Source organism: Ursus arctos, unplaced genomic scaffold (assembly GCF_023065955.2).
Source record: "Ursus arctos isolate Adak ecotype North America unplaced genomic scaffold, UrsArc2.0 scaffold_12, whole genome shotgun sequence".
NCBI lineage: Eukaryota > Metazoa > Chordata > Mammalia > Carnivora > Ursidae > Ursus > Ursus arctos.
In genome coordinates, this window is record NW_026622786.1 from 20,591,557 (window position 1) to 20,604,541 (window position 12,985).

General features: G+C 32.8%; 1 protein-coding gene across 4 annotated transcripts in view; it reads right to left on the reverse strand.

Moving 5' to 3' along the window:
• Window positions 1-12,985, reverse strand: part of RNPC3 (RNA binding region (RNP1, RRM) containing 3) — a 33,331-nt gene that overhangs the window by 9,905 nt on the left and 10,441 nt on the right. The window contains exons 8-14 of one of the 4 annotated variants that reach the window (XM_048220254.2): window positions 9,673-9,798; window positions 8,483-8,634; window positions 5,497-5,658; window positions 4,360-4,454; window positions 4,203-4,261; window positions 2,011-2,143; window positions 1,008-1,079 (exon numbers count right to left, since the gene is read on the reverse strand). In XM_048220254.2, coding sequence (XP_048076211.1) covers window positions 1,020-1,079; window positions 2,011-2,143; window positions 4,203-4,261; window positions 4,360-4,454; window positions 5,497-5,658; window positions 8,483-8,634; window positions 9,673-9,798 — 787 coding nt within the window. In that variant the 3' untranslated portion in view covers window positions 1,008-1,019. The remainder of the gene's footprint in view (window positions 1-1,007; window positions 1,080-2,010; window positions 2,144-4,202; window positions 4,262-4,359; window positions 4,455-5,496; window positions 5,659-8,482; window positions 8,635-9,672; window positions 9,799-12,985) is intronic. The other 3 variants (XM_026497498.4, XM_026497499.4, XM_048220257.2) reach the window with 3 other exon arrangements.

Sequence of the window (12,985 nt, forward strand, 5' to 3'; positions counted from 1 at the left end):
ATTTTTTTTCTCAGTTTTCACATTAGATTTATAAATAAATGATTTTTTAAACACACACTGAAAATTGTTACTTTTTAACTGTTCCACTAAGGTATTTGTAAAAATTTTGACTACATTAGTATAGATACTTCAGAAAATTCAAATATTCAAGGCATTTCGCAAAAGGAATAAACATTAAGCAAAAATTTCCCTTATTTAGTTATATGATTTTTTCAGCTTAACACCAGTAAAGTTGACTGAGTTACTTCATCTTATTCCAAACATAAAGGCAGAAAGATTTAAAATAAAACAAAAAAGAATATATTTCCACTCAAGTTTCTTAAATCAAACAATATAACACAAACTCTGAAGTTTAAAATGGTTAATTCTATCATTTTTAATCATTAAATTACTGAAGTATGCATTAAAATTACTTGTTTGAAAGGCAAAACATTTCATTCCACAAAAAATATGTAAATAGTACTGTGACATGTGTCATCAGTAATGCAAATTCACAGGCCCCATTAAGAGTGACCAATTTATCTTGGCTTGGTGGACACTTTCCCAGTCTCAGCACAGGAAAATTGGCATGGTTGACTACACAAGGCTCCTACTCCAGACCTACTGAATCAGAAACTCTAGGTGAGGGTGAACGGAAGCTTAGCTAACTGTTTTATCAGCTGTTCAGGTGACTGTAATACATGTTAAAGTTTAAGAACCAGTGCTTTCCTGTAGGTTGAAAAAGTTTTAAGACAAAGACATACTTCCCTCATAAATTCATTGTCCAAACTTAATTTTACATACAGATGGGCTTTATTCTGTAGCTATAATTTTGAAATTTATTGGCAATTAACTGCAAAGACAGTGACGCACACAGAGTGATAGAGATATGGATGGCTAGATGGATCAACTGATCAATTATCCTTTAAAAACCTTAGGAGATACCTGAATTATCACTCTAGCAGGATTTTATACTTTCTTTATCTCAAGAAAGTCTTGTTCTTTTATTATGTTATATCCACACTTACCTTCTTTAATTTTTAACACTTCCTTTTTCCTTCTTTAGAATCTTGTTTTGGTCTAGCAGATCGAGCAAATTGCTAATATTTAAAAATTAAGGTTTCTTACACAAACAGGACAGTAGTCTTCTCTAAATAATTAAGAACTTCTTAAATTTTAAAAACTGTACTCCTACCCTACATTATCTCTTATAGTTGTCTTCCTACTCTCAGCCATCTGTCAATTTTTTTTTTCTTTTTGCGTGCCTTCTATCTGCTGCCCATGGTTTGCAAAAGTAAAAAATTTACCTTTTCTTTATAAACATTATTTTTTATACCTGGATCTTCACTCCACCTATCCCACCAATTTCTGGTTTGCAAAATGCATTAACTACTAAAAGCAGAATGTTTTAATCAATGATATAGTTTGGTTGTTAAAATTTTCAAACAGAAATATGAATTATACTATAATAAAATATAAAAGAGTAAAACTATAATGAATCATATTTTTTTAATGACTCCAAGTGTATTTGTAGATACTGTAATATTTCAGGTTTAACCTAAAAATGTACTCCTGAACTGTATAAATGAAATGTTTAGACATGGCTAAATCTTAATTACCTCATGCTACTGAGGTTCCTTTATTTTTCAATAAAAATCTAAACACCCATGTGACTCAGCTAAGTATGTTCATAACTGAGTATCTCAAGCTAGAATGCCAGTTGTTGAGATTTCTAAAGGATAACTTAAAAATTAGTTTCAAGGGGTGCCTGGGTGGCTCAGTAAGTATCTGCCTTCGGCTTACATCATGATCCCAGGGTCCTGGAATCAAGCTCTGCATGGGGCTCCCTGCTCAGCAGAGAGCCTGCTTCTCCCTCTCCCTCTGTCCCTGCCCTGGTTCTGTCTGTGCTCTGTCTCAAATAAATAAATAAAATCTTAAAAAAAAAAAAAAAAAAGTTTCAAGTATACCCTTCTACAAAAAAAAAAAAAAAAAAAAAAAAATTGTCTTTTGAATGGATTATTTAAAGGATACAACCACCATAGGTTTTCCAAAAAGAACATATCCATTAGCTTCCTTTAAGGCTTTTGCTGCTGCTTTTTCATTTGGAAGTCCAATGAAAGCTTGTCCTTTCATGCGACCTTCTTTCATCAAACGTATATCAAACCTAGAAGTCAAGGACGAAAAAGAGGTTTTGATTTGAAGAAAGCAAACAGTTTTGATCAGGGGAATAAAAAATGTGTTTGCTATATCAGAGTAAAAACTATACTGTCTGATTAGAACATTACTCAGACTTTCTAAAATTATGTTTTGTATACTGTTGATTCTAAGTAAGTTTGATAATGAGCTTATATCTATCCTTCTAAAGCTATGGTAAGTGTATTTATATAATTTAAAAATTATAATACTAGAAACTATAAAAGCAAACTTAAATTTTTATTTCATATCTCTATGTCTAAAAAATTTCATACAACCAACTCAGTACCATCTACTCAAGTGACAAAAACCAACTATCTAACCAATAGAAAGGCTGAGAGGAACCACAGAAAGTGACACAGAACTTCAAAGTAGGAAATGACCTTATAGATCATCTAGTCAAATTCATCATTTTACAGGTGACATCTACAGAGAATGAGTGACTTTTTCAAAGTATAAAGATAGCTAAAATTAGAGAAGAAACATAAACCAGATTTTATTCCAAGTGTAATGTTCTATTATTCCATATTTATTTTTCAACATTTTTGGGAAAACGATATTCAAAAATCAGAAAAACCAGACCATAATTTACAACTAAAGTACTTCCTACAATTGCAATAGTGTATACAGAGTGTTAAAAAATGCAGTGGTTTTTTTTAAGTCATACAACTAGTCCCACGGAAGACAATTATTAGTTTATCATTTTGATGTATATAGTTTTCTCCATATTCTTCCCCCTCAAATTCTAATTGCAGCAATACTAAGAATAGAGGAAATGGATGTCCATAAATATTTATGTACACGAAACATTTCATACATATATTTTTTTTCTGTTTCTTATAATCATGATTCAAAGGCAGCAACAAGAGAAAGGACCAGCATTTTGCATGTGTAGCAAAAGAAACTTTTGGTATACTGAAAAGAAATCTGCCACTAATGAGTATAAATAGGCCAGATAAGACTTTAAAAGATTAAAATAAAACTTAGTTACAGTTACTCCTCCATTTTACCCCCACTCAAAGTCTATCTCTTTACCTTTTCTACTTTTCCCTACTTCTAACTTATATGGCCAAGGGTCTTATATACTTTGGAGCTAACTAATTATGGCATTTTAAAGAATGAAATTCTAATTCTATTAGTTTTTATATCATTTACAAATCATATCCCTTTCTTTTGCTCTCGCAAAATTGGGAGCCTTGTTTAATGCAGTTTAATTTAAAGAAAGGAAGTTACTGCCAAGGTTAAGGATCTGAAAAATTTTGCCAGACTGCTATATATATTCCTGAATGAGTTATTAACACTGTAGTTTTCAAAGTGTAGTCTTTGGACCAGCAGCTTTGGCATCATCCATGAACTTTTTTAGAAATACAAATTCATAGGTTCAAACTAGATGGACCCAGGAAACGGTTTTACTAAGCTCTTCAGGTGATTCTTATGCAGGTTAAAGTTTGAGAGCCACTGGTTTAGAGCTGGAGATTAAGGCTGGAATTTATGCTGTTTGTATAAATAAAGTTTTACTGGAACTCAGCATAAATATTAGTGTGTGTATTGTTTATTCCTGCTTTCATGCTACAAAGATAAAACTGAGTCACTCCAACAGACACTGTATGGCCTGTAATAAAATAAAAATACAAAATGTTTACTATCTGCCCATTTATGAAGAATTCTGACTACTGCTTTAGACATCTAAAAATTATGCAACAGATAAATTTCCTCTTATAGTTTTTTTTTAAAGATTTTTTATTTATTTATTTGACAGTGAAAGACAGCCAGCGAGAGAGGGAACACAAGCAGGGGGAGTGGGAGAGGAAGAAGCAGGCTCCCAGTGGAGCAGGGAGTCTGATGCAGGGCGCGATCCCAGGATTCCAGGATCACACCCTGAGCTGAAGGCAGATGCTTAACGACTGAGCCACCCAGGCACCCCTCCTTTTGTAATTTTTATCGCTAAAGGGAAAGTGCAGGGATTTAAAAAAGGGCTAATTTGTAACAGATAAAACCAAACATAATTTGAGAATATGACTTCCACTTACATTATCCGTTGTGTTTCTGATGAAAAGTCAACATATCTCCCAAAAATAAATTTAAGGTCCTAGAATTTAGTAAGAAAAAGACAAGTAAGAAGGTTCAGGTAAAAAAAAAAAAAAAAAAAAGTAAAATAATAAAGTCAATTTATGAATTTCAATTTACCTTTTCTTGAACATGTTTAGCTAAATTCTTTACATAAATTCTACAGTTTGGTTCACCAGGTTCGTAACTTCTGAAAACTGAAAGTGTTTCCATTTCTTATTTAAAAGCAAAACAAAAGGAGGACATACATTAGGATATTTTCATTAATTTTCTCAAAGAAAAACTATAACAACCTTCAAATACAAGTGTTAAATAGACAGAACAAGCATTATGAGATGTCAAAACCATAACCATTAATTAGCAATGTTATTAATAAAAATACTCTTGAAAAATCTGAATTAAGCTTAAAAATGTCATGCCATCGAGAATAAATAAAATTTGTCCAATAAAGTATCTACTATTGAAGCTCCTTTACGATGAAGTTACCTTATTAAAAAGACTGAAGCAAATAAAAATGTTATCAATCATTTGTATCATTGTCTTGCCTAAAGTCAATTTCCCAAACCACCAGGCACCAACATAGTCAAGCGGAAGAATGAATTATTCAAACCTAATCAAGTATTTCATACAAACTGTGGCTTCTGAATGCCTCTAACACTACTCCTAGTATCAATAATCAGTTCCAGACAACAGATGTTCTATGCAAAAATGCTAGTTGGATGTTTATTTCCATTATGGGAAACATTATGTTACATGTCAATCTAAAAACCCTAAATAATTTCCTAAAATGTACTAAAACAGGAAAAATTCTTTAGAAGTAAAAAAAACTATCATATTAGGATATAAAATCTTTAAACAAAGACTTTTAATTACCAAATAATTGAAACTTTTTTTTTTTTAAACAACTGCTTTGCATGCCTCTTAAACCCAGGATTGTAATGATATATCCACTGTATTTGGAATACAAAACTCCAGACCACGGGCCACTTGATTTTTTTTAAAATGTTGTATAAAAAGTTTTAGGAATGAAACCAAAAATATTTTTTTCCAATCATAGACAGACTGAAAACACTATATCAAGAGACACTTTCCTCCCTACATAACATGGGTATTAAAACCAAAAGCAGTGATTAAAAACATTAACTGGAAAGAGGTTTTCATAAATACGCCTTAATTAAGGTAAAGAACATGAAGAGATTTGTTGTTTCTGACGCATCAGAGAAATGGAATAAGCACTGGTTTATTTCATGAAATTACCTTCTCTAGAAATTCTGCCTTTTTCCAACTCCCTTCTAGAAATACATTCTGATGGCATTTCATCACAGTCCTCTTTAATCTCTTCTGTGATGTTCAAATTAGGTTTAGGGAAGATTTTTCCAAATCCTACATTGGGCGCATCACCTTCAGTAGCAGGTAAATCTAAAAGTTAACATTAACATCAGCCATTAAAAATTCCTTCCCTTCAAAACAGGTTTTGTTTTCCATTTTTAGTCTTTAAGGTATCTTTTGGCACTAAAACTCTTTAGTGTTTTTCTGAGTGCTTTAGAACAGGGGTAGGCGAACTTTTTCTGTAAAGGGTCAAACAGCAAATATTTTAGGCTTTGCAGGCCGTATCATTTCTGTCATGGCTATTAAACTGCCATTGTAACATGAAAACCGCCAGACAATAGCTAAATAGCCAAATGGTTGCTTTGTGGTGCTACTTATAGGGCCTGCAAAGTGGAAAGAAAATGAATTCATTTTCAATGTATTTAGTCTAAGGTGCCAGAGGGGCACCTCAAAAAGATGAAATGTATTGGGCAAGACAGGCAGAATGTGTGTTGGGGTGGGGGGTCAATAGTGAGTATTTTGTTTAACCTATCCACTTTGAACTATTAATAATTATATTAAAGAAATTTGTAGTTCACTAAATAAATCACATAATTATCAAAGGCATTCTGTAATGGAATGTGGTCATTCAAGATTATTTATACAAAGGGTTTGAAGACTTCACAGTGCTACACCAGAATATTATGAAACAGCCTTTGATCTTCAATCCTATCAAAGAGGATTAAAAGATTAAGATCAGCACATATGCTGAAATCATAAGACAAATGGAAATTTAAGGATACCAAAAGCCTCATTAAACCTTTCCCCACCCTCCCACTAAAAATTAGCGAATTCTACTCTTGGATCCTATAAGCAGTAAAGAAAAACAAGTATTCATACTAAGAAATTACTCAATTAGGATAATTCAAAAACATGGCAAATTTTTAATTTTAGATGTAACAAAATGGATTCCATTTACAAAACATGAATTTAAGCTTCAGCAAAAATTACACTGGCACAGTAAGGATCGGGTTAAATATTCACTAGAAAAATTCTAGTCACACTACCAAAAAATAAACAAAAAACTAAAAAGATATGAAAATGATGCAAAGAACATGCTAAACTTAGGATTATAAAAAGTTTCTTCATAATGCTGAAAAACTGTTGTACAAACAGAACTGCGGCCTGAAAGCATCAATAAGAGAAAAACTTAAGACTGCGTCTACTGTTACTTCAAAGTTACTACCTGATACTGATGTAAAATGGGAGGACTATCACCCTCTCATACTGGTCTCCACCCTTGAATAAATTAAGCTTAAAAAAGTAAAAATTTGTGTCTAGGTGACTAACATGAAATAAGAAAGAAAAATATACAAGAAGAAAAATATAAATATTGAAACAAAAAAGGACCTATCTGTGCCCTACCTACTGTTCATTTATTCAACAAACAATAATAGCTAATATTTATACATTTGCACCATGCCAAGCATTTTACTTGGATCATCTTGTTTCTCACTCACAGCCAGTATTTATCATCTACTCTTTGTGATAAGCACTGTGCTCTGGGGCAGGGGTTCTGCATATGCTGCCTCTCTGGAAGAGATTATGATCCAATGGCTGACCCAAGGCCACCCCTAATGCCAGCAGGGCCAGAACAAGAGTACCAATGGAGGCCTCATACCATACATCGAAATACTGTAAAGTTACAAATCAAGTTTAACTGTTAAATAAAATACGTTCTATTCTCCTTAATAATAATAAAAGAAACTATCTGAAAAGGCAATGCATTCTCACTAACCTTGAAAAAGACAGGAATTAAAACCAGTTTCTCCACTCACTATATTTGCAACACTTACTGGAACTCTGATCACATATTCACGCAAATGCTCAAAGATAGATGTGCAAAAATGTATGTTCCAGTAGTTTCTCAGACAGTAAAAAAAAAAAAAACCAGGGACAGCCTCAACTTCTATCAACAGAGCATGAATAAAGGTTGCTATAACTGTACTATGTAGTATTATGCAGCCATAAAAAAATAAGGTATATATTTTTATGTTGATACAGTAAGCTACTCCCACTAGACTTTAAACTCCTAAAGATCAGAGACCACATCTAACTTGTCCTCTAGTGCCTAGCATAGGGCCTGCTATGCTGTATGCTTTCAATAAGTCAATATTAAGTCAATGGCAAATACTACCTAAAACATGATGCCCATTTAAAACAAGAGGAGAAAATGTGTTTACACATGTATAGGATAAGGTCTGGAAGAATAGCTATATTCCAAATTATTACCAATGGTAGTGAGATAGGGGACAGTGGGGTCTGAGGTGGTAAAACTTAAAATTTTTACTTTATATACTCCTGTTTTGATTACCTTTTCTATAAGTTTGTATTATTCATGAAATTATAATTTAAAAAGGAATGTGTCATTATAGTGTCAAATTAATGCCTAAAATAAATAGAACGAATATCTGTAATTTTAATAAATTGTCTTTAAACTTAAGAACAGTATCTTAGTAATTAATCTTCCATGACTTTTGGATAAAAAAAAATATTTACATGAAATCTACAGTACACACAATAGTCACACTGCTTGTTTCCTAATCAGTAATACAAATATACTAATAAAACCACAGAATATCACATCTAACAAACAATGAAAAAGTAAGTCAATTGAAGAAGTGTTCTATTGTATTTTTAGTGTAAACATCAGCAAAAGCCAGACTCAGTTTCACCCTAAAGTTCATTACTAGCAAGGCAACAATAATGGTTTCATCATTAAGCATTAATTTTAGTTATATGAAAAAGTTCAAAATGGACAGCATTCCATGATGTTAAGGAAGATTAACTGCATGCTTTCAAAATTTAATTCTAACACAAAAAGTAGAATGAGAATAATTTTACACAGCATATCAGAGAACTAGAATATACTTACCATAATTTTGCTCTTCAAAATTTTGTTCTTTTTCTAGATCTTTCTTAAATGCAGATGGCATGTCAGTAGATATATGAAATTCAATTTTCTTATTACCTACAGGTTGTGGTTGGTCAAATACATCCGAAGGTAACAGCACTGGATGTAAACTGCTGTTTATAAATAGTGACAGCATTACTTTGCAATTGCAAATAAAATCCTAAGTAAAACATTATTCCTATTTACCTTAAATTAACACTGACAAAGCGCTCATAATACCATAAGCATTGCACAAAATAACTTACATTTAATACTTCAATAAATCCTAACAAATTTTCAAATATGGATACTATTAAATTAATAGTTAAATAAGGAGACAGATTGAGGGATATCACTCATTAAATGACAGAGACAGTACTTCGGGACTACTGAATCCAAACTTAAGGATATTTACCAATATACAAAGACGTTCTTTCTATGTTTAATATAAGAATTTTTATGTACTGTATTCTACATACTACATAATAAAGCTATGCTGTCCAGTAGAATTGCCACTAGCCACATGTCCTAATGAGCACTTGAAATATTGGTGTCCAAATTAACATACAAATATATATAATACACACCACACTAAGACCACTTTGTACAAAAAAGTGACACATCAATAATTCTTTGTATTAATTATATGCTGAAATAATATTTTGGATATAATGGGTTAAATAAAATATGTTATCAAAATTAATTTCATCATCATTTTAATCCTTTAATGTGGCTACTGGAAAACTGAATTTGGTTCACGTTATTTATCTTTAATTGCTCGGTACTGTGATAGAGATTAAAAGCATGGGACTGTGGTATCAAGACACACATAGGTGAGAAACATACATCATATTTATACTTAATGAGAAATAAAAAAACAACACAGATTAAGGACTTACTCTTTCAAAATGGAAACAAGATTTCTAACAAACTCCTTTCTCAATTTATGAAGTTACTTACAAGTTCAAGGGAAATTTACATTGCAGATTGGCTAAATGAAATTAAAATTGTAATTAATGTTAACTTTATGTGATTAATATACTGAAATATATAGAATTCCACAGCAAACAGGCAGGTAAAATGTCTGCCATAATTGTTTATAAATTACATGAGTTAAGCAAGTAGACAAAGTACACAGAAAACCCTTATTTCATAATCCAAAACAAAATTACCTGTGTGGAGCAGAAGAAGGCGTTTTCAACATATCCTTTATTTTTCGCTTTTTTCTCACATGGTGCTGCTTTATTGTTTTTGGCCTTTTGGGCTGAAGATTCGCTAGTTCCATTAGTTTGGTCATTCTACATTATGAAAATAGGAAGTAAAAACAAGAAATTCTTCATGTAGAAGCATATAATATAAACTATAAATATATATTATACATGTTATATTACAAATTAAGATTTATATAGTAGAAGTATAGTTTCTAAGCCATCAATTTAGATAATTTAAAATAAGCTCAAGTTCTGGGGCGCCTGGGTGGCACAGCGGTTGAGCGTCTGCCTTCGGCTTGGGGCGTGATCCCAGCATTGTGGGATCGAGCCCCACGTCAGGCTCCTCCACTATGAGCCTGCTTCTTCCTCTCCCACTCCCCCTGCTTGTGTTCCCTCTCTCGCTGGCTGTCTCTATCTTTGTCGAATAAATAAATAAAATCTTTAAAAATAAAATAAAATAAAATAAGCTCAAGTTCTAAATTTCCTTGGCCAACTTTCATCTTATTTTAAAGGAACTGGGAATTTACTTAATTTTAATTAATTAATTTATTTATTTTTTAGGATTTATTTATCTGAGAGAGTGCGCGCATGCGCACGCACACACGCACCAGCAGGGGGTGGGGGGGGGATGAGAGAGAGAGAGAATCTTAAGCGGCCTCCCTGCTGAGCGTGGAGCCCGATTTGGGGCTATCTGACAACCTTGAGATCAAGCATGATATGAGCAGAAATCAAGAGTCAGATGCTCAACCGACTAAGCCGCCCAGCTGCCCCTGAATTTATCTTTTAAAGATATGTTCTATTGTGAAAAGTATTAGTTGCTCAAATAAAAGGCTGCACTTGATGCCAGAAGTTGAACAGGATACAGTAATACAACCTATGTAACTTTATTGCTTTTCTTGACTGATATTCAAAAGACCTTACAAATACAGTATAATTATTTTGATTCGTATTCTATTAAAAAGAGTCTAAACTGAAGTTATTTTTATTTTAAAGCATTTTCATAATTGTTGCACATGAATCATTACACAAACAAGATAACTTACTTGAGAACAAAGTTTTCAATGCTATACTTTGAAGTAGCTTTTTATAAGTAACTACCAAGGTGTGATAACTGATACATTGTACCCAGTTTATCTTCATTATGAGTGTAGTATTTCAAATAGATCTTGTCTAGGCATTTTTGTATCTTCCACAGAATCAGACACAGTGTTTCCACAGAGCACAAGCTCAAAACCACTAGTCACAGCTCTATTTCTACAGTTAGATTTGTGAAATTTGAAAGCAAAACAAACATGCACACAAAATGCAAGAAAGGAAAATGTGGTTAAAATAAGCTTTAAACCAAAAGAGGAAAACTGTAAACATATGTATGTGGTTAAAATAAGCTTTAAACTAATGAAAAATGTAAACACATGCTATACATTTGTAAAGCCTCTTATCAAGGTTTGCCCAAAATTTTACAAATAAATCCAGTTATACAAAACATGTTCTATTCGTAAGTTGCTCACCCAAAATATATTAAGCCTCTCAACAGTGCCAGGCATAAATTAGGTAATCAATAAATATTTGCTGAATAAATAGTATGGTTTGTTTTTTTGTCTTTGTTTTTTTTTTACATTTCCAGAAGATAGTAGAAAAGCATGAAACCAGAGATTGTTTCTTGCGAAGACTTTATTCTCATTACTCAAGATGAATTACTTGTAGAATTCCTCACTACATCCCTAAATGGAAACCTAAATAAACAAAACAAAAAATGGTTTTGGCCAGTCTGCATAAAGCATACCTGAAATTACTATCACTATTTTTATAAAGAAAGTAAAATTTACAGAGGTTATGTAATGAACCCAAGGCAATACTTCATCCTGTTCTTTATTTAGCAACAAGTTAAAGTTACAGTCCATCAAAAACTGCCAGCCTTCTTAAGTCTCTCTATTCAAGCCATCCACTCACCACATTTTTATAGTTTTGGCTCCACCTACATTTTTATTTTAACTCTCTAGAAAGAATGCATATTGAGCCACTACTTAAGTTAACATTGACTCAATAATAGTCATATTGTTCCTGATTATTTGTAAATATTGCCTGGATTCTCTGCTTGGGTTTTGACTCAAGTCAACCACTCCTGTATGACTTCTGTACACAGTTAACTAAGGTTCGCATCATTTGGGGCGCCTGGCTGGCTCAGTTGGTAGAGCATGTGACTCTTGACCTTGGGGTTATGAGTTCAAGCCCTACACTGGGTCTAACAATTACTTAAGAATTAAAAAATCTTAAGAAAAAAAAAAAGATTCCCCTCATATCCCCATACTGGTCTTCTAGGCTAGACATTGGCAAGTTATGGCCCTAGGACCAAATTCAGCCAGCTGCCTCTTTTTGTAAATGAAGTTTCACTGGAACACAGCCACATTCACTCATTTAGGTATTGTCTGTGACTGCTTTTCTACTACAACAGAACTCCAGTCCTATACAGAAAATGTTTAGCAACTCCTGTTCTAGGCTACGCTGCGGATTATACACCTGAACATTATTAAAAACTTACTGCTTTTCACCAGAATCTTTAAATAAAATACATGCAGATTGTCAAGAACAACCAATAAAAGGGGCGCCTGGGTGGCACAGCAGTTAAGCGCCTGCCTTCGGCTCAGGGCGTGATCCCGGCGTTACGGGATCGAGCCCCACATCAGGCTCTTCAGCTATGAGCCTGCTTCTTCCTCTCCTGCTCCCCCTGCTTGTGTTCCCTCTCTCGCTGGCTGTCTCTATCTCTGTCAAATAAATAAATAAAATCTTAAAAAAAAAAAAAAAAGAACCACCAATAAAAAAAATTCATTTGTATTAGTTACTACGAATTGTTTTATATAAAATCCCACAGAAATGCTCTGGAAATTTATTCTACGGTGAATAAAATTCAGGGGAATAAGCTGAAAAAAATATGAATACAATCTACTCTCAGTCTTGTTATTTGAAATAGTTAAATTTTATAAAGTCTCCACAAAGAATTACTGAATAATAAATCAATGCCTCTATGTGAAAGTAAGGATTGGGTTCCTGCAAGCCTATGCTCTAGCATTTCACCAACTGATCAATACACACCTTGTTTCATGTGTGTTTTTGTTTAAGGACACCTTATTTTATATATTGTTGACTCACTAACAATGAATTCACAGCCAACAGCACTATAACTCAAGCCTGAACAACACTTATCTAACATGTTTTCTCCATTAGGCACATCATAGCCTTTTTGATTTTGGAAACATTAAACAGCACCTCAAACTAT